Genomic DNA, 26,347 nt, shown 5'->3' with positions numbered 1-26,347 from the left:
ATTGTTTTTTACATTCTTGTTTTTTAAAGTTTAGCTTTTTGTTTATATGATTCAACATTTCTTTGAGTTGGACATTATCGGGATGTCGTTTACAACGTTTCAAATGGTTATTTTTTATTCTAATCAGTGTCCAAAGGTCTAGTGACATCCATGGACAATAATTGCCTTTTAGTTTTACCTTTTTATTGAGTGTTTTAGTAGACATTGAGAGAAAACGGTTGTAAGTTGTTGTAATGTGCTGTAAAGCTTAGTTCTTTTAGAAATGGGACACTTTCTTTCGCTAATAACTCGTTAACTAGTAATTGGACATTCAAAATTTTGACAGCATTTTGTTGCCTGTAAAAAGTACTATCGAACCTATTTTTTTCAAAATTTAAAGTTTACGTGTTATTGAGATATTTACAATGCAAGAGAAAGAGAAAAAAATAATTTTGCACAGTTTCCTTCGAAATCCATCATTATCAAATTGATAGCTGACGATACCGTTGATTATTCAAAGAATAACTGTGTGTAAGTGGTGGAAAAGTATGCAAATACTGTCAAAAATGTCTCCAAAGTTCAAATCATGCTTGGAGTGAAGCACATGATCAGCAACTACGATTAAGGGTCATCAAGGAAGTCATGTCTCATACCAGAATTTTTATTTTTAAGTAAGCGAAAAACTAAGTGTAGATCGCTGAAATGTCCAACAATTTTTTCTCTGATAAGCTGAAAGTGTTGCCTAGTAATGAGTGACTCAAACCTTACCTTGAACAACGATTTTTTGCTTGTTCCAGAGCTCGTAAGCTGTAAAGCCAGTACCGAGGCTAAGGGACAGATGATTTCTGATGAACGACAAAACCTATGAAATACCCTATTTTAAACAAATTCCAGCGTTTGAATCCTATACCATGCCTGCTCGTGCAAGGTCCCGGGTATTTTAAAGTATGTCTTTCCACGTTATTTTGTATAAAATATAATGATTTGCCAAAATTCTGCTCCTGTGAAAAAAAAAAACTACAATTTTCAAAACGAAAATTTTTATTTTGGCTGTTTTTAAAAGCCTAAAAAGAGTAATCTTGTTTGTACCCTTGGCAACCTACGATCTATACTACCCGATTATACTTTAAGTTCAATCTCATGATGGTTTGACTTCGTTATTGTTAAATTTTGCCAGCAGAAATTTCATTAAAAACGCTCGAAAAATGGCTCAAAAATAATCAAGATTTGTTAATTCCGAAACAGCTGTCTCCACTAAATTGCCCTCAGTTTCTTTTAAAAGAGAAGTAATGGACCAAAAAGTAGCGGAAATTGAAGGAGGAGGATGTAGCCACCTAAAATACAAATAAGGCAAAGTTTAAGTTTGAAAAACTTATCAATATCATGACTGAAAAAAGTGTGCGCTGGCCGATGGGAGGTACAAAGAATAAAGTAGATTTTTTTCTTACAAAAAACGATAAAAAAATTTTTTCAAATTTTTTCATGAATTATCATAAAATTATCTTCATTTCCTTCATAGAAAGTATTTAGATCAAACGAATGGTTTCTGAGATACACGCATTCCTAACTGTCCCATTTCTAAAAGAACTAAGCTTTAGGCCATCATTAACATTTTCTGGTAGTTGAATATTATTTAGATAATTTCGAAACAAATCGTTAAGTTTGGAATGATCAATAATTTCTTTCTTCAGAATTGTTTCCTTCTTATCACATAACAATTTTAGGGATGTAACAATTTGTAAATGGTCACTTACATCTGTAAAAATAGTATCGTTTTTAAGTCGGTCTATGTCAATCTGCTTCGAAATAACGTGGTCAAGGATATTTTTAGTTTTTGGTCTTGTTGGAAAAGTATTTGTGCAAGCATAACCGAAAGATTCTAAAATTGATTTATATTTCATCACAGTGTTTAAATTAACTAAATTCACGGGGATATTAAAGTCACCAACAATAAGACTCGAATGGTTTACAGGAACAGATGCTAAATTTAAATAAAACACAACTCGTCTCGTTAACGGTAGACTTAAAAAGAGAAAGTTTATTCATGTTTCGCCATAATTACAACTTTTCGCGCGTAAAACACAAGAAGTAAATGGGGGAAATCTTACAAACTGGCAACCATGAGCACTCAACAAAATGGGTACGATACAAAGGGTAACCCATCGACGATTGTGACATTCGATTCAGGGTGACCATTGTTGTTGAGATTCAACACTGTTTTTTTTTTGTTTTTTTTTCTAGGAATTTGACTCATTAAGGTCATTATATCTCGATTTATGCGGTGTTGAACCAATTTGGATCATTTTTCTCCGTTTCATATTTTATGTGAAATCCAATATAGGTCGGTCTCCTCCTCTGGACAATTTGCGAGCATCGCCTGCATACTAGGTGGAAGTTGGCAAGTCTATCGTATGTGTTGTTATTATGGGCATTGATAACTAATGAACAAACAAATCTACATGAAAAACTTAAACTGTTTCTGATTAGTTTATTATACTTCATTCAATCAAGGAATAAAATTTTGACTCGATACTCCAATTTCAGAGATACTAACAATGATCTAAACGGATAGGAACCTGGCAGTATTTCTTACATTACTAAAGAAATTTAAAAAGATTAATTTCATTTAACAAATTTTTTTAAAAATGCGACGGAATTTGATTTTTACTTGAAAAAATACCTTAAAACTATTTCGTGTTACCATACCACTTCTCAACTCGTTAGAAATTCCTTTTATTACAGAATGGGCAAAAGCAAATAAAAACTCAATATCCAAATGTGTATTTTTAGTCATATGTACTTTATCAAAACCCTTTTGAATGTGTAGTTGAGAATTTGAAAGAACAAGAAACACAAAATATAATTTAGGCCGATATAAGTTTCTTGAAAAAAAAATCCATTTTTTATTGAAAATATTCCTTGAAAAAATCCTCATGCTGGATTAAGGTTTAACCCATAAACTCCCCTCCTCTCCTCTTCACATGCCCTTGCTTTCAAGTTTCTGGAAAACCAAGTTTGGCATGGGATGGGATTTAAATGCGAGAAATATTGCTATTTGAAATAATTCCTGTCTTGCAGAAGGAGGATTGGATTGAGAATATAGGCAGGAAATGTGGAATATATTTTTTTGCCTTATCGGAGTATTTATTCAACAAATGGACTAAATTTGACATCATGATCATTTGACATACTACTCTCTTTCGGGTGAGTAGGTATATAGGACGAAGGAGGCACAAAACAGCTTTATTAGCATAAGTTCTCAATTCATGCTAAAAAAAAGGCAACAAATGGAATCAACTATGGCATGGAAAGGTATTTGGGTTCGAGATATTATTTAAGATTGTTGTAGACTAAGCTTTTCAAATTTCCCGGTTTTATGCTGATTTGCCCGGATATTTAAAACAATGTTTTGTAAATATCCAGCTCTGCCCGATTTCCCAGATTTTGTTGAAAAATAACGCGGATTTTTCCCGGTTTAATTCACTTTATTCGCCGAATCAAGCAAAAAAAAACCATGTTTTGTTGTTACTTTTTTTTATTAATGCGTTTAAAACAAAATTTTTTGAGCATTATTAAACAACAACAAAAGAAACAGGAAGCCTAAACTATTATTGAAAATCTGCTGCTTAGTTTTGATGAAACATATTTTTTTAAGTTTTTTTCATGATTTCTGTTAAGCTATTTCTGGGTTTTGTATAAAATTTGCTCGGATATTGCCAGGACCCGGATTTGTCTTGCCCATGATTCGTGCTGAATAAATTCTGGCAATCTTATTATAGACTAAAGTTGCCAGATTACCCGGTTTTAACTGGGTTTCCCGGATATTTGATACATAGTTTAGGAAACGTCCGTTCCGGCCCGGTTGCCCAGATTTTGTAGAAAAAAGCCCAAATTTGTCCGGATAATTGGAAACCTTCCTTTTTCAGAACAGAGCCAGGAAGAAAGAGGCTGGTTTAATTTAAATTTTATTTGACATAACTCGGAAACTCTTTTGAAATTTGACATGTGCCTTTCTTTAGATACTTAAAGTATGTCTATGGAATAGTTGGTGAGTTCTTCCTGCAATGGAAGGGTAAATAACTTTTTTCGGAGAAGGCAATGTAAAAATGTGCATTTTAGCCTTATGAAGTTCATCAAAACTCTTTTGAATGTGGAGTAGAAAATTCAAAAGAACAAGAAACACAAAATATAATTTAGGCTGATATTAGTTTCTTGAAAAAAAATTTCATTTTTTAACTGAAAATATTCCTTGAAAGAATCCTCATGCTGGATTAAGGTTAAACCCATAAACTTCCCCCCCACCCCCACCCCTCCTCCCTTCATCAACTTTCTGGAAAACCAAGTTTGGCATGGGATGGGATTTAATAACGAGAAATACTGCTATTTGAAATAATTCCTGTCTTGCAGAAGGAGGATAGGATTGAGAATATAGGCAGGAAGGAGGAATATATTTTTTTGCCTTATCGAAGAATTTATTCATCAAATGGACAAAATTTAGGACGAGGGAGGCACAAAACAATTTTGTTAACATAAGTTCTCAATTCATGCTAAAAAGGCAACAAATGGAATCAAGTATGGGATGGAAAAGAATTTGGGTACGAGATATTATTTACGATTGTTATAGACTGAGCTTCTAGATTTCCCGGTTTAATCCGGATATTTAATACAATGTTTGGAAAAAGTCCAGTTCTGCCCTATTGCCTAGATTTTGTTGAAAAAAGCCCGGTTTTATCCCGGATTCATTCACTTTATTCGCCGAATCAAGCAAAAAATCCATATTTTGTTGTTACTTTTTTTATGAGTTCAAAACGACATTTTTTGAGCATAATCAAACAACAAAAAAACATGAAAGGTTTTTGGAAGCCTTAACTATTATTGAAAATCTGCTGCTAAGTTTTGATGAAACATATTTTTTCAAGTTTTGTTCTTGATTTTAGTAAACCTATCTTTGGGTTTTTATCAAATTTGTTCGGATATTGCCAGGATTTTTAATCGAAAAAATTGAAATCAAATGCCAGGTTCTATGTAAAATTGCCCGGATTTGTCTGGCCCGAATTCGTGCTGAAAAAATTCGGGCAACCTTATTAAAAACGAAGATTGCCAGATTATCCGGTTTTAATTGGGTTTCCCAGATATTTGATACAAAGTTTTAGAAACGTCCGGTCCGGCCCGGTTGCCCAGATTTTGTAGAAAAAAGCCTAAATTTGCCCGGATTTATTCCTTCATTCGCCAAATCAAACAAAAAAAAACTAAATAAGTTGTAATTTTATCAATTTATGCGTTCAAAACGAGATTTTTTGAGCATATTTAAACAAAAAAAACTGGAAAGTGTTTTGGATTCCTAAACTTTAATTAAAAACCTGCTGACATGTTTTGATGACAAAATTTTTTCCAATTTTTTTTTTCTTGAGTTTTGTTGAGTTATTCTCAGGTTTTGACCAAATTTGCCCGGATATTGCCAGGACTTTTTATAGACAAATTTGAAATCAAATGCTCGGATTTTTCCAGGTTTTTATGTAAAATAACCCGGTTTTATCTGGCTCGGATTCGTGCTGAAAAAAAACTGACAACCTTATTTTACCCTTACGCCTTACAGTGTGGTGAGTGGAGGAGAGGAGGGATTTTCGTATGATTTTTTTTTTGCTAAGCCTAAAAACTTATCAACCAATAGATCTTTATTTGATATGAAATAACTTTTGAGGTACGACATAAAAAAGGGTAGAGTATTAAAGTCTCCAACTCCTCCCAGCAGGGAGGCTCTCTTACCATTTTTTTGGCTAAAATCAAGATCATATCAAGCGAGATGGGCTTTTTCTTATAAGTTAGGTTGTTTGCGTACGAAAAATTGGAGACCTTCCTTTTTCAGGGCTGAGCCACAAAGAAGGAGGCTGGTTTTATTTAAATTTTACTTGACGTAACTCGGAAACTTTTATCAAATAAATGGCGCCAAATTTGTCATGTGACGTTCTTTAGATACTTAATATATTTCTATGGAATAGTTGGTAAATTCTTCCGGCAATGGAAGGGTCTCCCCCTGCCGGGTGGGGCATTCATATCAATTCAATAATTAAAAAAACTGAATTATGATCAAATTTAACCCGACATTCTTTCCGAAGCGAGTTTACGCACCTCTGCCAGAGAGTTCCGCTTAATCTGCATATGTGGATATCAACAAAAGACAATTTCAGTATCAGGGCAGATAAATAAGGCCAAATAAAAATCGAAAAAAAAAATTCTTGCATGGTCGTATTTTATTTGAACGCTAATTGCATTTTCCCAGCCATTTGCCCGCCACTAAATCAGTTCAATTCGCCGAACCTTGCTCACAGAGCTAATATGATGCATCGAATCAACTCAATAGCTGACTTTAGAGCAGAATTTGTTCACATTTTTAGTGCTTATTGTTACTTGGGAGATTGTTCACTGAACAAACAGTTGTTGGAAAATTAAAAAAAGAGGATTCAGATTTTTTATCTGAACAAGCAACGATTTTACATCATTTACAAAATAAATTTTTGTATATTTAACTTCGAAACTGATTCCTTAGAAAAAAAAATTGAAAATTTTCAAAAACTGAGTTGGAATTTTTACAGGAATTATTATAATGTTCTTGTAAGCACTTCAAACATTTCTAAATGTTTCATTTTGAAGTTTCGGAGTTTAAAAGAAAATTTTCGAATTAAAAAAAAAGTTTTACTAAGAATAAAAATTGTCAATACTTTTGTTTAATGTTTGATTTCCCGTATATGGTTTATAATATGATTGCCAGATTGCCCGGTTCAATCCGGGTTTTTCTGAAGATTAAATGCAAAATTTGATTGAAAATTGATTAAAAAGCGGGGATTTTGTCCGGATTCATTCACTTTATTTGTCAAATAAAAAAAAAAACAAAATTGTGTTTTAATTTTTTTTTTTTTTATTTATGCGTCATTAAAATAATCTTTAAATATTTTTTGGAAGCCTTAAATTCGATTAAAAATCTTCTGGTAAGTTTTGATGGAACAAAAACAATTGAAAGATTTTTTTTCTTGACTTTTGTTGAGTAATTTCTGGGTTTCGACCAAATTTGCCCGGATATTGCTCGGATTTTTAGTCAACAATTTTCAAATCAAATGCCCGGATTTTGCCAGACTTTCAAATAAAATAGCCCAGATTTATCAGGTCCGGTTTATACGATACAGTTTGAGGTCAAAATCTATTCCATTGTGAATCCTCTGTCAAACTAGCATAAAACTAAACTTTCACCACATTGATTAAGTTCATTCTGCTTGAGAAGTTTTTAACTACTTCATTCTCGACCAACCCAACGCAGACAAGCTGCTGAGTTCTCATATGTGTGTGCATATGTTGTTATGTTTATCTCAACCATTTGGTGCGTTATCGCAATTTCTGTGTAAGTTTGCTGTTTCGGTGCCAAAAAAAGCTGCTCCACAGCCGAAAGCGTTTCATTCTATATTGCTTCACCATCATCAACATTGTGTCCGGTCCGAACGCAAAAACTTTAGAAGCGAAACATTTTTCGCGTAAAGTTTTTTCGTTCTCGTTCCTCACCCTTCCCTGGGGTCGCGAGCCGACATCCACCATAGAAAGCTGCAATCACCAGCTTCATAAATCATTCGCATGTTTCCTCTTGCTCTTCCAGGCTACTCTGAAGCCGATCACCACCCCACCAAATGCCAAAAAGTCGCCCTAGGCTTGACGGTAGCCAATGTTGAGCTTAGACCTCCTAAAAACACAACATCCTAGGAGCAGGAAGAAAAAAAAAACAATCGGGTTAAACCCAACATGTGACTAGAATATGAAAACTTTTCGGTTGACATGAATGTGGGCTGGCATTTTGGCGGGGCGGGGCTCGGAATTTGGGCGAGGCTAAGGCCAGGGCCAGGGCGAGGGAGCTTTGCGTGAATTATCTAACCGTTATCGAGGTGACTGAAGAACAAAAAGTTGCCACGTTACCACACAGCCATGATTTGTTTCAAAGTTTCATGAACTTGGTATCTGATACTGGGACATAATTCACTCTGCCGTCGACATACTGTGAGCTGGAAAGTTTTTCCAACCTGTACCAAAATGGCTTCATTCAGTTTTGTGTGTTTTGACTTTTGATAAACATAATCATAATGTTATCGGTGCGTGTCGTCTAATGAACACCTTCAATAACATTATGCTTAAATATTCGGCTCATTCAGAGGAGGCATTTCCCCGAAACGTTTCTTGCAACATGAGATAAACGCGTTTTCAATCTAAGGGGAATCCAACTTTATTGCTCTTCTGGAGAAAAATCTGTCTACCCGATTTCATTTTTTCATGACTCGAGGAAAAGACCTATTTAAAAGTTGAGTGGATCTTAATTTCATTTCCAAGGAAAATCTCACGACTATTCTTAGTTTTATTGCATCAAGTTAGTACTTCTTAGTTGAAATTTATCTTCAAAAAAATTCTGAAGTTCCAAGATCTTAATTTAAAATAAAAATCTTAAAAAAACGATTCTTTAAAAAACGATCGTGTTTTCCTATTTTTTCAATCGACTGGCACAAGTTACCACCCTTCCATATTTTTTTTTTGACCCTCTCTTTCGGTTCTGAATTTCAAAAAGCTAATATTGGTATTTCTACCGTCTACGTTTAACAACATAGTTCATAGGTACAGGATCAGGCACAACAGCATCAGCAGCACAATCTGGGGCCTGCCAAACATAAATTTGACCTTATGCGGAGGGGCTATACTTTTGCGCTTGTTTAGGTTCACTCGATATCCGAACTATGTATGTAGGATGTATGCATGGATGGTTCGGAGAAGTAGTTTGTTTTGTTTTTCCTTTTAGTTTACTAGCCCGGCTCGAGCAAATGTGGAACTAGGTACATTTTCGAGGGGATATGAAAAATGGGGATTGTTTGTTTTAAATAAGCCATTAATCAACATTACTTTGGGAAGCGCCGCAGTGTTTTCGAGAGAGGTCTTAGTATATACGTTTCAGATAAATTTTTCACTGTTTGAGTCAGGATTAAGTGTTCGTTTTTTTCATTTCAGAAGTCTCCTTTAAAGCAAACTCCGTAACGATATCCCTCCCGGATTTTTTTTATAGTTTATTTTTTTTTTATAGTAGAACTCTGTTTTGAATTTCAATTTTTTAATTGTAAATTTTGAATTTGATAACTAGTTTTGAAATAAGACAAAAATAGATTCTACTAAATGAACCAAAAATTGATATATGTATCAGACCGTTCCATAAAGAATCACTTGTTCAAATTAATAGTTTTGGTTTTGGTAATTCTTGATTTGAATTATTCATTATCAATCCTATTTTAAACTGAATCAAAGCAATTGAAAGATTCCCTTTAATAAGAGCCAATTTGCAAATTTTAATGTAGAATATGAACTCAAAAGGATGAAAAGCTTCATAATGGTGATCTAGAAATGAAAACTAAGAAGAGATGTTTTCATTTCTAGATCACCATTATGAAGCTTTTTTATTAATGGTTCATTAAAAAGACTAGGTAGTCAATCAATTATGGCTTATCATACTTCCACAGTCAGAAAATATTTATAATACCGGAGAATATAAAAAGATAACATTCTTCTTATCTTTGCTCTATGTTTTCCATCATGTAAACAGATAGGAAAAATTGGAAAAAAAAACACTGAATTAAAAAATTGTATGCTTGTCCGAATCCATTTGTTTGAATTTTCTACTTATTCAAATATAGTAAATGTTAAGTGGAAAAAAAGTTCAGTAGAAGGAAAAGTCAAACAAATTCCAACAGTATTCGTTAGAAATGACATAGTTTTATTTTTAGTAAGCTCACATCCCTTTGCGATTTTTTAGTTTATATTCCGAAAAAATAATCTTATGATTAAACAGTGGGATTACCTATATTTTTCTCTCAAAAAATAACAAAAAAATCAGGATCAAAAAATGTAATATTGTGTACGCCGATACACTTTTCTCTCATGTGTCCGAAATTAGGAACACATATATTAATAATTAGAAACAGTTAGTGCTAAATTAAGAAGATGAACACACTGCAAAAAACATGTTATTTTTCGATACTAAAAGCTTAAAATGAGTATCTCAATCTTTAACATAATCCAGAAAAGATTTTGGAACTAAGTCTTTGGAACTAACTCATATCGAAACTAAAACCCCTGACAAAATATAGCGGAATTAGGCATATCCACCCTATAAAACAAAACTTTTCAAGATCTTTTCAAAACTTTAAAGGTTTTGCGGGAAAATAATATAACCGTTTTCCATAAATAATAAAGTGAAGCTTTTTATATATTAGATGGTCAAAATAATAATTGTCTATTTAATTTCCTTCACTCACTAGCTGGCTCGTGCGAAGGACCTGTCCATGGGGGGGGGGGGGGGCATCGGGGGGGTTCAAAATTTAGCCAAAAATAATAACAATACCAAAAATATGCAATAAAGAAGGTAATTTATTGGTAAACAATTTTCTTACTTATGATTAACACACAAACTTAAAAAATAATAAATACTAGCTGACCCGGTAAACTTCGTTTTACCTTCAAATAAATAAATCGTATTAATGTTTTATTTCATCGTCCTTGTACGGCTTGTGTCCCATTTAGAGACCCCCCTTCCATATAAAGGGAAATCGAAACTCGAATGACAAATTTTACTTCATTCCGACCGTCCGTTTATTCGTGATGGTGTTACAAAGAAAACGCCCCCATTTTTATATGTAAGATGTGAAGAGATAATTTTGTATGGGGACCCGCCTTCCATTAAAAGTGAAATGCTTGAAAATATTATACAAACCATCTCTGACCCAAAAAACCCTCGGATATCAAATTTTTCTTCATTCCGACCGACCGTTTATTCGTGATGGTGTTACAAAGAAAACGCCACCGTTTTTATATATAACATTACTGATAAAATGAATCAAAATTTCCAAAACAAATTAGGATGAATGTTTGAAATCAATTCTGTTTCCAGTAAGTAATTCATTTATCAAAATGATGTTCCTTATTCTGAACTAGAAATTTGCTTGAAAATTAATTCTAAGCAGTAAAGTGTTCAAATTTGAAATCAATATTTACGAAAAACCAGAAAAAGGAAGAAAATCAAAATTTCTAATAAAGCTTCAGGCATAAGAATAATGCACAGAAATAGAATACCTATTTAAAATATAACACCAAATTTAAAAAAAAATCTGAATTCTCAAATACATGTTAGATCAGGTTGAAAATTGTTAAAAAAAAATAATGATTGTTGTTTACTATTCATTTTATTTTCAATTTCATTTCTTCATTTTCAGTTGAAGGATTGATTATAAACTTACGATGTACTAGCTTGAATTTAAAGAGAAAACAAATCACGGATTGAGAATATGAGAATTTATTCAGTAATTGATAATTGAATTTTATTTGGAAAAAGAAGAAAATATTTAACTTTATTTCAAGACTGCCGGTGTTCAAAGTCAAAGATCACACCCTTTTCTATGTTTAAATTCTTCCAGTTATAAATATAAAAGTTAAAATAAAGTTCTAAAGTTCAAAATAATAATTTTATATATTTATAATACAACATATACAGTTAAACTGACGAATTACAGATTGGGAAATGATCAATAAAAATTTGATAAAATAAAAATTAAAAAAAATTAATTACAAGTTTTGTTGTATATATTGAAAGCACAAAGTTCATACAAATTTATTTAACATTGGGCATTAAAATTCAACTTTTTAGTTGCTACTTCAAATAATCTTCGAACTTTCTAAAGATAAATAAAAAATCATGATAGATTGAAAAGGTGATTTAATTTAATGAAAATTGAAGAAATAAAATTTATAAATTTATAAGTTTATAAATTTTACAATCGAAGGTTTTAAAGTTTAATATTTCAACCTCTGAATATGTTGTCGATTTTAATTGGAATATTGGGTCCTGGAAAAGATAGAAGGCAGAAACTTTATTTCTTTTATAACAAATTTAGTTTCAAAGGCTTCCAAGAAAATTTTGTTTTAAGACAACAAAAACAAAAATTTAGTATTTAAAAAAAACAAACTTATAAAAAATATTTCATAAAGTATAAATGATTTCACTTCAAATTCGGTAAATGTATTTGAAAATTAAAACTAAATATAATGAAAAAGATGATAATTTATTTGACATTTTAGAAGTTTTTTTTCATTGAACTCGTCTAACCATTTTAAAAACTTATTAACAGAATTTAATTGATAACTCAAAGGAACAGCATTCAGAGCATGGCCGTAGCAACGGGGGGGGGGTTGAACTCCCCCCCCCATGAGGATCCAGAACAGCAAGCGAAGTGTTCTACTCTACGCTCAAAATTTAGAATTCAGAACCAAATTATGATGACAGAGTAAGGTTAATGAAGAGTAACAATCTAGACTTTAAACTAAAGCCATAACCTCAAAAATCCATCCCAAGTTCAAAATTATGCTGCACTCTTTCAAAATTTTCTTACTTGTTCTTCGAAATTCAGGTCTGAATATAAAATTTTGAATTAAATCAAACCCATTTTGGAGGTTCTGATTCCTTAATACCCATTACCAAAATTGTGTTCCTATTTTAGTATTTCGGATTTTGTATCCAGTTTAGAGTTCTTGATTTTCAGCTCGATAATCATAATTTGCTGTAATAATAAATGAATCTTCGTTAACTTTTAAGGAAAACAATTTAAAATTACGATTTATGTTAATTACAGGTTGATTTATTTTAAAGGTTGCAGTTTCACTGACACGCAATAGTCAAAAAAAATTTATGTGTAGAAAAGAAAAGCTTCTTTGAAATCCTGGTTCAAATTTGGTTTTGCATTTTATATCAAAATCAAATCATGTCCTTTGAGATCATACGCATTTTCAATATTTTGATAATAGTTTTCCGAATATTTAGAGAGAAATTTTGTTTCATTTTCAAATTCGAAGTTCTTAAACTTAAATCTTTCATAAATTTCAAAAATTTAAAGCTCTGAAATGACAATCCATATTTTAATTCTGATTCACAATACAGATTAAAAAAAATAATTCAAACAGTGATTACATCGGAACTACAGAACTTAAATAATAGATTCATGAATAAGGACTCTAAAACTTGGCTCATAAAATTCTGATCTGAAATAAGATTCGGAAAACGTATTTTTTTTGTACATTTCAGAAATTGTATGGAAATCCGGATTCAGATTCAAAGCGCGATTTTTGAATTTTTGGTTCAGAATAGAGATTCAGAATGCAGATTCAAAATTCAAAAAAAAGATTTTATTTGTAAATAAATTTTACAATCAATATAAATTGTTGAGGAATTCGAGAAATCATGAACTTAACACATTGCGGACCAAATAGAGATATCTCGTTTTTTAAATTAGTTAATTAGTTTGTGTACACAATTCAATTGAAAATCTCAAATAAAAGGTAGAATTTGAATTCTTTGTTTCATTCGAAAAACCCTAATTTTATTTTTAAAAAAATCATCCACAGGATTTTCATTATGGAATTGATATTATGCAAGATATTTGCTGTTAAAGAAACATCTTCACCTTAAAATCTGCACAAAATTCTATATTTTTTCAGTGTATTGTTTAACATTGATAACACCAAAATTCGGCGTTTTATGATTTAGAAATCGATAAATTCTGCAATTCAGAATCCTGCTAGTTTTATATAGATATTTGAGTAACGGGAAAAGTTGTGTTAAATTTTGTAGAATGAGGTTTAATAATCAAATTCAAAGCGAAAAAACGAGATATGTCGTATTTGGTCCGCAATGTGTCAGCTTTTTTAAGCCAAATTTCATACTGAAGTCAGTAATTTGGTTCAAGTTTACCTCAAAAAAATTTTATCCGAAAATCTGATGATGTTCATCCTATACTTTTTTTTTGAAAATTTTATTTATTTTCATCGAAGGTTAAAATCTTAGAATTTGCAAAATAGATTGGAAGATTGTGTTTGTTTGATTTGAGTATTGAATAAGTTTTTTACGCTTTTATTTTATGTTCAAATCATCTAAGTTTGATCTACCAGACTCTTAAACAAATTCAAAAATTTTAACTATAGATGAAAGCGAATTTAGTTCACCTTTGACGTTTATTATCAATTTTCTAAAGTTACGACTTAACACGAGTACTTTTAATATCAAAGTACTTAAAAAGAAATAATCATATAGTGACAAACATAATTAGTTTTATTTTTTTTGTATTCGTGAGATTTTGGACAATACATTTAAAGTAAAAATCAGTCACAAAGCACTGAACTCGTTTTGTTTGTCAAATTTTGTCTATCACCTTGCGTTTGGTGATATGGAGTTTATGAGTTTAAATAATCTGCCTACAAAATTGCTAATCCCAATTCCAAAAATAAGCCGTTGCCTAGAGTGTCAATTTCCTGGCCATTTAAGCGTTTCCGAGAACTGGGAAATCTGACGATCCTTTTCCCAGGAATTTTCGGGATTCCGGGAAAAATTTTAAATAAAGATTTTAACACAAGATTTTAACACTCTCGTAGTGAAATTGTTTGTTTTTATAGATTCTTTTTCGTTTTTCACTTTTACACAAAATTTTTGAACGATTAAACGAAATTTTTTGAATCGAATTTGTAACCATGTGAAGTTTACTGGTCAACATTATTAGGATTCGTCGCGTCAAATCAAATGTCGAAGGAGTGCTGTTGGTTGAATGGAGAGTGAAACGAACCGACCTTTAAACCCCAAAATAAAGGAAACAACTCGGACGCAGCCAGCCAACATAAGTTGAGAGGAACGTTGGCAGAAAACAACAGATGGCAGCACCTGACATGATCCTTGAAGTCAGGGTTGTACACAGCGAATGCCTGGGAAAACTAGGGTGCTGAAGGGAAAGAGGACGAAAGGGATATAGAGGGTAGGAAAGGTCAATGGTCGGGTACGAGAACTAGGAAATTGTAAAAAAACGGCCATTGGATGTTTAGTCGTCAAGCGAGTACTATACGTAGCCACAAAGTTACCGCGCAATTGAGCTAACATCCGTATTATTTTATCCGGAGTACTAGTTTCGTAACCGGAGACCCGTGATAAGACGGTGAATCGCGCCTCAAATTACCGAGTGTGTGTGTAGAGAACTACCAGGTAACAAAACACCCTAAATCAAGGCCGAGTACCCGACTAGATACCATCGCCATTTTGTTACCTCTATTGTCACCAGGACCCCGAGTTTTGTTCATGAACTTCCGGTGAGAATCCCTGAAGACGGAAGATCCATGTAGGCCCGAATTTCCGCAATTTTCATCCCCTGAATATCCCGATTTACCCAGTATACCGGAGTAGGCACTCCGCCGTACCGCAGCAGCCACGTGTCCACATCGTGTATCTAGCACAAACGAGGCCAGCAGGCGCGAAGGCGCGTGTTCAACATACCGTAGCAACAGCCCGAAGCGAGCCCCATAGATCCACACATCCACAGGGGACCGTACCGTACTACAAGCCACGCAACCGAACCCACCCACGCAGTGCAAGTACATCTACGCGGTGCGGTGAGCAAGTGGATACCCGGGGCCGCCAGAGGGCGGATTGTACCAAGGAGGAGGGACCCGAAAAGCAGTCGTGTGAGGTAGGAGACATTCGATATTTCGGGGGCAGTAATTATTAAGTCGACAAGTGCCAAGCCATTTCTGATCCTTTGGGGGGAATAAAGTGAGGCGAGCGTAGCTCGAAATTAAGTCAGCCAGCATTCCTTTGTAGTTTTTTTACTCGAAAAGCCGACCCTGAGGCAAGAATTGGGGGAGTCCTAAAAGTGCTGGGCAGTAGCTTTTTCATAGTTACAAATTCAAATATGCTTAAGTCTCAGCCATCAAGGTAGAACTATCGATTCCCTTGCTCAATCTGAGCTTTTGTTCCAGAAAGTGCAAATTCTGAGATATTTTGCATTTTTTATTGGTTTGGGAATTTTCGGTATTTTTTAGCATTTTTCGGGATTTGGGAATTTTTGATATTTTTCTCTATTACCGGGAATTTGCGGTTGGGAAATCTTGGATCGGAAACTCTACCGTTACCCCAAACTTCTTAGCAGAATCATTACGTTTATCTTTCATCGCTCAAAAGCATCCAATCACTCAAAATGCGGATCCTCAATTTAAAAGAAAATTCATTTCAAGGCCCAACTGGCTTTCAGATCAACACGTTAATTGCACCGGCGAAAGCTTACTTCAGTAACGCAAACTGTTTAAATCAACACATTTGTTCAAGGCAAATAATATCCACTTGTCAATTTGACACTCCTGACTAAAACCAATATATCTCTCATGTTTTTCAACCGATTTTTTCAATCAATACTAATATTATGAAATCGCTTGGTAAAGATGTACCACCACCACCCATCGACTCGGGATTTTAACCGATTCAGAGAAATAAGAGAGATCAATAGTGGGAAAGATCACATGCGGGATGTTTCGATAGAAGGTCGATTCCATCACGTTCACCGTGGTGAAATTGACTAACGCGCCGTGTTGTACTGAAGCGGAGATTGTGGGTTCAAGTCCTGCCAGGCAGTGAGCCGTTGTATCTTTTTCGAAAAATTCATAATATTTAGGGCTTATGTTCTTTCTTTCTTCGATACCTTATGATTTTCTAATACTTTCCATCACCTTCGGAAACTTGATTTTTACAAACTTTATAGTTTTAAAAATCTCGTGATGTATCTCAAATATGTTTCTCAGACATAATTTACCTTCAAAACTTCAGTTTTCCGTTTTTCAAACATGCTTTATTTGACTGTTGACCAGCTTTGGAATGTTAAAAAAATTACTTTTGATGTCCAAAAAAGTTGAAGTTAGAAGCTTAAAGGTATACACGAGGATATATTTTTTTGAAATTTTCTAAGATTATCACCACAAAAAATGTAAAAAGTAGTATTGATGATGTACCTCATTAAGCGCGATGTGATGATGTTGAAACCCACGAAGCAAAGGATCCTCAGACAGAAGAGTGAAACAGCTGATGTTTACAGCAGTTAATTATAAGAAACAAGAACTAAGAAAAACGGCATCCAAAAATCACCATTTTATATAAATTGTGTAACTTTGTTCAGAATTGCCGATAGAACTAGTCGTATCGACCCACTTACTAATTTAGAGAATATATGTTAGATGTAGTACTCGAGTAATAAAAGTTGTTTGCTGTAGAATGTGTTTGAAAATAAATAAAATTGTAGTTTGTTAAATAAACTGTTGTACTTATGTGACACCTAGTTCGGAGTTGTTACTTACAGCAGCAGAAGAAATTGCTAGCACAATCACGGATCACCCAGGCTACTCCCCACGGAATCACCCAACCCAAGGTACCCACGGTCTAAAGGAAGGAACCCACCCACATACAGTCCACTTAGGTTCAAGCAAGGGCTTGGACCGCAACCCAACAGGTGTAATAATCGTACTTTTTAATCAATGAACCGTTAAAATTGTCTAAGTCACACCAAATAAATTTTGAAATAAGGATTGAAATTTAACTTAATAAGGGATATTTTGCATTTTTAGATTGTCAAAATACGAAACACAAAATTATTGACCAATTTTCAAGGGTAGCTGTTTTTCTATGTTTTTGTAAATTTGCAACTTCTCAGAATTTCTTACACTAAAATTCATCTTTGCGCTAGATTTTGGGTATTTTAACTCAAGTTTTACGCAAGAATATGATGCATATAAAACTTAAAGAAATTGTAGTATTTAAATGCACCCGAATAAATTTACAAGCCGCCAAACTTCCAACAATGTCATATTGTCGCTCAAAAGCGGATTAGGATAAATAGTAGATAAGGATTCAAAAACGAAAATATGCTGCAACAACAACGATTTTTCTCAAGTTTTTTTTTAAACAAATGTCTCTTGCTGGTTTGTCAAACGAAACTTCTATTAAAGGCTTCATAAAATGTTCGGTATTCAAAAACACTTTCTCAAAAGACCTGTGCAAGTGATTTGAATCATTATGCAACGTTTTTGTGCCATTGGTAACAACTTTGTTGGAGTAATTGGAAGTGTCCGACAACACTTTTGGAATAGGTGGAAAATGATTTCTCTTTCCACATGAATGTGTTGAAATTTTTTTTATCTAATTTATTTAGGTTAGTGATCAAAATGTCGATACTCTTCAAATTGATAGAAAATCCTATATTTATAAAAAAAAAAACATTTTTTTGTAGTTATTTCTTAAAAACCGCAAGTGTCCAGTAGTAGAGAAGTTCCTCCAATGAGTTTCCACAAGTGAAATTCAAAAATATTTGATTATAAACTGTTTTCTGGTTGGTTTATGCTCGTGGATAATTAATGGATTTTTGGCTTTCGTGTAACTGAATAGTATAATATCTTAAAAAGCATTCAAAAAAAAATTAAAATATGACAGATCCAATGTATTCCATTTTTGCGGCAAAAGTGTTTAACTTTGGTTTGAGGCGAATGTAGTGACAGGTACTAGAAAGTACAATATAGAATTTTAAATTTAACTATATTAAAGAGTATTCTCGTGAGTAGAAAACAAAATAGATCTCCATCATTTTTGCTCTACGAACTCATGTTGGTACACCCATAGAAGAGGTTGCAGAAATCCAATGCCTATTTAGCACATCTCTGTGCCGATAATGCGCTGAAATGTGCACTGTGCCGAAGATGATATGTTTGAAAAACCGTAACTGGCATAAGGACTCGGCTCCCAACTAAAATGATGCATGACCACTACATTCAAGCAAAACAAGAAAAACATTTTATGGGATTTCGTTCCTATTGGATAATTCATCCCAGAAACAAGAAAATAAAAATATAAACCACAGCGCCCGTAGGGAGAATCGAACTCAAATCACTAACCAAATGGTCTTGCCAGACCGACATCTCAACCAGTGTACTATTTGAGCTTCATGCAGGAAGAGGGATATTTGTCATAGGCTTTCTGCCACCGATCAATCACAAAAGAAACGCACGACAGTGGCTTCCCGGCGTTTGGCCTCCTTTCAAGGTATTCATTTGTCTTGCGATGGAAACGGGAAAGGGAACGGGAGTGGAGGAAACGGGAAACCCATTGAATGAGAACTGTGCTTTGCTTACTGCCTGCTATTACATACACACGCTACATATACACAGCTTCTAAAGCCGGGCAGCTTGGCCGGTGCTTGTTTGCCGGTGAATTGAAGGAATATATTCTTGTTGCTTTTGCTACATACACACGCACAGCTTAGCCGTGGTTGTTTGCCGGCGAATTGAATTGAAGGATTGTTTTTTTTGTTGTTGCTTTTACTGCATACACACGCACAGCTCGGCCGTGGTTGTTTGCCGTTGGATTGAAGGGATTGAATTAGAAGGATGTTTTTGTTGTTGCTTTTGCTACATTCACACACACACAGTGCTCGGTTCGCTGGCTGCCTGGTGTTGGCCGGTATTTATTTCCATCCTTCTTCGTCTTGTGATGCGATAGGGAGGGACGTGAAAGCGTTTTTATTTTGTTTCTTTCAGACATACGCAATTCGGTTAACTTGGGAGATTAATGCCGGTGGGAGGAAATCGAATCAGCACCGATCGCGTTATCTTCTTGTACCAATGATGCTATGTAATTGACTACACGCCATTGGCACAGAGGCTGAGTTTTGGGTGTAGTTCTGAAAACTCAAGTCTCGAGCTAGAGATTTTTTTTCCGGGCTTTTCGTCTCCCAAAAACGTCTAGCAAATGAAAATTACAAGGATCAAAGATGAAGGGTGATTCGTCCGAATAAAACAGTACAATAGAAAGATGAAATTTTATTTATTCAAATATGAGTTTAACCACGCAGGGTCAAGAAAACATTTGTAAAACACTAGAAAAAATTTTGTTTCGATACTTTTGCACGATAGATTTAATCGTTCATCTAAACACTTCAAAATAGAAAACTAAAATATGAAAACACGAATCATAATGTTAGTAAAACCACCCCGACATCGATCCGATTAATGCTCCCATCAAAATAAGCTTAAATGCTCGGTCCACGCAAATATTGAGCAATTTATCTGAACCGAAACCCGGCCAAGCCACCTCCTGTTGATAGTTTAGTGACACTTTGTATTTATCTATCCAATTTCGCCATCAGCATCGTGACACCCAGGAAACGTTGGCCGTGCTCGAACGACTCGATTTGGACACGGAAAAGCCCACCGAGGAGGAATTGGCCCGGAAGTTTGGCTACGAGGACAACTACTTCAACGGTCGTGTCTCCTGGTGGCAGCACATGAAGCCCCAAATTTGGTCCCTGTTCGACGAACCGTACAGTTCGAATGCTGCCAAGGTAAGTCAGGCGAATCTTTTCGGGGGACCATCCCGGAAAAGCGAATGTGGAACGATGAATATTTCCCATTCTCTCTCTATCTCGTTCCATGTTGTTTTTGTCGAATTTCCACACCAAAAACACGCAGATTATCGGTGTGATATCGGTGTTCTTCATCTGCGTCTCGATTCTGTCCTTCTGCCTGAAAACGCATCCGGACATGCGAGTTCCGGTCATACGAAACATCACCGTCCGGACGGCCAACGGAAGCACATCGTGGGTGCTGGACAAAACCCAAACCAATGCCCACGTGGCATTTTTCTACATCGAGTGCGTCTGCAATGCCTGGTTCACCCTGGAGATTTTGGTAAGTGGAAATGAGATTGGAGTTATGCCAAATTGTAACGAGTTTTGAGACAGCAAAAAATATAAGTACACAAACTTGAGGCATGTTTCAAATATAATTATTAGATCATTTTTTTGTGTATCAACCAATTACACAAAGCTCAACTAGAAATATTGAAATATTGACATTTTTGTAAGATTTACAAACATATGAATGATCAACATTTCCAACTTTGAACCTACTGTTCCTATTTTGGTACTGAGCTGGTTCCTTTCATTGGACCTAGATCAATAACACCTATAAGCAGCTTGCTTTTTCGAGAGAAAAAAAAATGATTGAAAATGGAATTCTAAATCAAACATTATCAATAAAAAGTATGACAGGTTTGTAACGTTTCGAAAAATCAGACAGCGCTGTCAGCAGCATAGTAGTAAGAATACATTTGTGTTCACTTGTAGTTTATTTGCATAAACCTGACAAAATGGTTAGAAATGTTCAATATAAGTTCTAAATTATGCCCCAATTAAAGATTGCACCTTAATTGATGAATGGTTGGTATTGAAACAAAGTATAGGTGATGTTAGGTCTATAAAATTGGAACATCATTGTCGAAGCTGCCCTATTTCTGGACCCTTTACAATTTTTTCGGATTTTCCATTGACTTCCTTTTGTTGTAAGAAAAATAGGTAGTATAGATCATATTCATCACAGTAATAGTGGTTTCTTCCCTAATTTTCGGCTTGGATAGTTATAAAACGTGATTTTTTTCATATACGCTCTGATTACCAGTGTTGGTAAATTTCACCCGTCACGCTTGACCCGACTAGTTTTGTTTCATCAAACGACTGGCACTGTTCTCAATTGACGGAGCCTCACTACTCGCATGACGGAGCACAACAACAATCAATATTTCTCCATCATCGACTGGCGAAGCTCCTACACATGGTCAAAATTTCTCCTGAGAGTGACTGGCAAATCTCTTCACACTTCGATCGGCTGCTGACGGCAGGTACAACTAATTGAACGACTTGCTGGCAGAGAGCAACAATAGCAATAAAAAACTGAAAACGAGCTTGCTGGCAGGAGCAACAATAATAATAAATGCTTTTCTTGTTCGTCTTCGGTCGTCTTCGGCTTGCTGGCAGGAGAAACAATAATAATAAATGCGTTTCTTTTTCGTCATCGGTCGTTTGAATGCGATTGCTTGACTAGGTTATTATTTTAGCTTCAAATGAATGGGGAATGAATCACTGGCAAACGAAATGACTGGTCGTTAAGGAACAGTCAATTGAGTTTGACGGACCAAGAGGCTTCACAGTCACAGCTTCACGCCTCATGACGATGACTTTTGCCAAGTCTGCTGATTACTCAATATGCGCCTCACTATTCAAGCTGACAGTTTTAGCACTGAAGAGAAGGTACATTTTTTAAAACGTTAAAAATGTTATAAGAATTAATTTTCATGGCAAAAAACGGTATGGTATGATTGGGGAAGAATAGGAGTTCATTGTTTGCAGAGGAGCGTCTAATTCCAATGCCAGCAAAATTAGTTTATTCCAATTATCGACATTTTAGGAACAAAATAGGCTCTAGGTCGAAATTATTTACAAATATAAGGATGACCAAAATTTCCAAACCTACTAAGGCTATGATCATTTAGTATCCGGGCATTTTTTCTTCGGTGATTGCTACGTTTATTGAGCTCGGATATGCAAAACTTTAGTAGCGTTTTGTTGGATAAGAAAAGGACTATCTTGCCTATTTTTGATAGATTTTTAAGTTAACGTGTGTTTGAGATATTTACGATGCAAAAAGACATGGTAAAATTAATTTTGCACAAATTTGCTCCTTTTACGCATTTTGCGCCTTGAAAATTCTTCATTGTTGACTTGAAAGCTCATGAACTGTTGATTTTTTCTGTTTTTTTTTCGTACCAAATGGTTAAGAAATATAAGGAGTCACTCTAGGATCCACATGAAGTTCAACTCAACCATCGGAGTGCAACCCTTGATCTTAAATATGGAAAAAAGTCTGTGGTTATTGGGGATAACTGAATGCAGACTCCTTAAATAATGCAAAAAATCCATTTTTGCCAGGCAAAAAGTGTTTTCTGACTAGTAGACACCAAGTAAATAACTAATAATGATCAGTTCCAAAAATCGCAATCTGTGCATCCGGTTTTTACGCAATATGACAGATGTGTTCTGATGGATACAAAAATTTATGTTAAAACCGGATTTAAAAGATCAAATTTTCGAGATGCCTACTCATGAAAAGGTTCCAACAAGATTCCAATTGCTTTTTCCAGGTGAGTTTGTGTAAAATATCATGATTTTGCAAAGGTTTTACTTCTGTGGGAAAAAAAATAAATCAATACATGACTGAAAAAAGTGTGCAAAGATGAAAAAGAGATTTTATGAAATAGTTAGAGTATTTCTTGAAATCATTGACAAATATTTTTTTTTATATTTTTATTTTAAATGTCATATTAACAACTTAATTTCCTCCATACAAAGTTTTTCGATCAAATGAATAGTTTTTAAAATACACACGTTTGTAACTGCCCGGATACTAAATGATCATAGCCTTATTCCTGCTTTAGAACTTAAGTACCGTAAGCCGGTAAATATTTTTCGATTATTTTTTCTTCTAAGAGTAATGTGGCACGTTTCATATTATTTAAACTAGTACTGAACTCCTATGAACGAAAAACATGGTTGCAGAAATTTTTTACACTATTTTAAATTGTATTTGAAAATCTATTTCATCTCTGTTTAGAAATTGATGCTTTGGGGTAACATTGATCGGATTCTATTTTGAAGGTATTAACGAGTTTTCTTGATCATATTTAAAGGATACAAAACAGCTTCTTGATTTCTGTCTTTTTTGGTTTAAATTTCTTCGCGGTAATAAAACAAAACATCGTGATCCTTAAGGCCGAACAACAATCAAAATCGAAAGATGAACAATGATGCTGCATAAATTAAGGGCATTTTTTTTTACATTACCTACTTATAAAATTTTAACTCCGAAATAAAAGAAATTTTACTTACTTTTTATTTTACTTCATTAAATCCCCTAGGCCCACGCACTATTCCTATTTTATTTTTTTCTTCAAACTTTACCATTTGATAGGGTTTCTAGTCTTTTGCCCTTCAATGGCTATCTCTCGGAAAATGCCCCTATTTTATAAATATCTAAAAAAATATTTTTTTTGTTTTCTTAGCGACCCACCACACTTCAAAATTTACATCAAACTGCCACAAAAAAAAACTACATCAAAACTATACATTTACTAATAAAAAAGTTGAACTCTTACATAATTCAACCTGTTCGCTCCTAAACGATTTGATTTCATCAGGAAAGGTGTTTGTTAGCGAGCCTTCGAAAAAAATAGAAATTTCAAGATTTTTAAATTACATTTTTATTTTTATTTGGAATTTTCAAAAAAAAAAACAATTTTTTTTCAATTTGTTTAGTTTTTGACGAATATCTGGAAAAATTTCATGTTGATCAAAGTTACCCCGGTGATCAATGTTACTTCGTTTTACGGTACTAAAAATAGCAAAGAAAACTATCAAATCAACCATCAAGTGTTATTACCTTTGGTTTTCTCAATTGCGTATGAGCGTCGTGATTAAGGTTTTTGAACAATACAGAGCACACTCTCAGATATGTTTCACTGCTATTTTCCAGTTCCTTATTTTTCCTTTTTTGTTTTTCGTGAACTCTTTATCGCCCTCTCAAAATGCTCGATTGAGTTAAAATTTGACGATTTTGGGGAATTTTGAGGTCAAGGGATATTAGACAGTATTTACAGTCGTATGAAATAACCGATTTTCTCAGCTTTAATACCATATTGGAAGAAGTTAGCACATGGCTAACCAAATTTCGGCACGAAAAATTTCTAGTTGCCACTTTGAATATCTCCCATGTGTGTTGAGATAAAAATCTCAATCAAACTTCCATCGTCGTCGCTCTATGTAAGCATACATTTCCATTTGATGTCAACTTGTGTACGCATCATATGCTTCTTTTATTTAACAAGCCTATAAAAAGTACTTACATAATTAAACAAGCAATAAGAATATAATATACCTCCGGAATGTCCCCCAAAAATTCATAACTTAAAGTTATCATTCCTGTAAAGTAAAGTTTTCTGAAGAACAATTAAAAGCTATGAAAAATATTCTGTATATTAAATCAAATGCCATAAAGACGAACATTAATCCTGTATAAGGAATTTTGCCAAAACGTTCACGAGCCAGGTTTTTAAAGCTCTTCGATCATACCAAATTCCGTGTTTTATTTCTTCACCTGGAATTGCTTTAAAATTACTTAAATAATTATGAAATAACAATTTTGGGTCAACTCATAAACTTTGCTTGTCATTTCATCTTTTTGGATCTGGTTTCAGAGGAGAGATATTAAAAAATAAATAAAATAGCCAAAAGGTACGATAAAAGTGTATAAAACCAAAAAATTTATCTTTTTTTAATTTATCTTTCAAAATAAAAAAAATGGAGCAAAAAAAAGTGGCCTTTGATACTCCACTTTCCCCTACTATTTAGTTATATATTTTAAAATTATTTAACATCAGTAGTTCTTCTTACTTAACCTTAATTTTTGAAAATACGTCCCAAACTATTTAATTGGTAAGCCATTTTTTTATAATGAACCCTTGGATAAAAAAATAGAGAAATTATTTTAATCGACGTTTAAAATCTTCCTCAAGAGTCTGGTAGATTAAGCTTAGGGTAGATTTCAGAAAGCGATCAATTTCAAATGAACTTATTCTATGCTCAAATCAAATCAGTAAAATTTACCAAACGCTTGAGCAAATTCAAAGCTATCAACCATCAAATAGAACAAATGAAATTTCCGAAAGTTAGAGAAAGAGATCAAAATTTTGCGGTTTCAATCTGATTCTAGCAATCGTTCGCAATTTGGAATTTTAGTTTAAAATTTGAGTACAATATTAACAACGTTATACAGTAAGTCGCAAAAATATGAAATTCCCTGAAGTATTTTTCAAGTGAATATTGCATATTTTTTAATCAGAAAATATATGTCATAAAAAATCAATTTCATAGCTAAAATTATGTAAAAGATTTTATTTTATATAAAAATCCGACTTTTTCATACAACAAAACTAGGGAAATTTTTGTAGTTTTAAGGTGAATTTTTAAAATTTAATAAACAATCAAAATTTTAAGTCAGCGATCTTTTGCTATTTGAATTCTTCAACGAAATAAACGTACGTCTCGGTGGTCAAGTAGTTAGCGTGGCAAGACTGAAATCGCTGGTCCACTGATGGCATGGGTTCGATTCCCATCGCGGTACTGGGTGTTAAATGTGTCCACGTCATTTATTTAGTCTGTAAAGCCTAAATCGGCTAAGACGGTGTATGTCTTTTTTTGTCATTTTTATCTTAATTTCAATACTCATTTTCCAGCTGGAAACTGGATTTTGATTAAAAATTCTGAATCTGAATTCTGAACCTACATGTTTGAATGTTCAATTTATTTTCAAATTTAAATAAGATTTCTATACCTCAATTCCAGGCTAGAATCATAAATATAACCCAAAATAGTTTTGTTTCAGAATCCTCAATCATGAGTCTTTGATTAAAATTTTGAAGTTTTTGGTTTCAATTTCAACATAAATATCGAATGATTAATCTTCGTTTTCGGATCGCTATTTCGAATATTAATAACGTTGGAAACTTGCATATTTAAGAATCAAGTTTATGAACTTCGGTAATCTTAAAAAATTTTAATTTGGAATTCGA

At 33.7% G+C, this 26,347-nt stretch overlaps 1 protein-coding gene across 12 annotated transcripts in view; it reads left to right on the top strand.

Moving 5' to 3' along the window:
• The window catches only part of LOC129746877 (potassium voltage-gated channel protein Shaw), a 470,858-nt gene that overhangs the window by 357,312 nt on the left and 87,199 nt on the right, over positions 1-26,347 (top strand). For all 12 annotated transcript variants that reach the window (XM_055740790.1, XM_055740789.1, XM_055740786.1 and 9 more), the window contains 2 exons: positions 20,037-20,231; positions 20,359-20,577. In XM_055740790.1, coding sequence (XP_055596765.1) covers positions 20,037-20,231; positions 20,359-20,577 — 414 coding nt within the window. The remainder of the gene's footprint in view (positions 1-20,036; positions 20,232-20,358; positions 20,578-26,347) is intronic.

This window comes from Uranotaenia lowii, chromosome 2 (genome assembly GCF_029784155.1).
Source record: "Uranotaenia lowii strain MFRU-FL chromosome 2, ASM2978415v1, whole genome shotgun sequence".
NCBI classification, from domain to species: Eukaryota; Metazoa; Arthropoda; class Insecta; order Diptera; family Culicidae; genus Uranotaenia; species Uranotaenia lowii.
The sequence above is the reverse complement of the archived record's forward strand: the minus strand, read 5'-3'. Positions and strand labels throughout refer to the sequence as shown.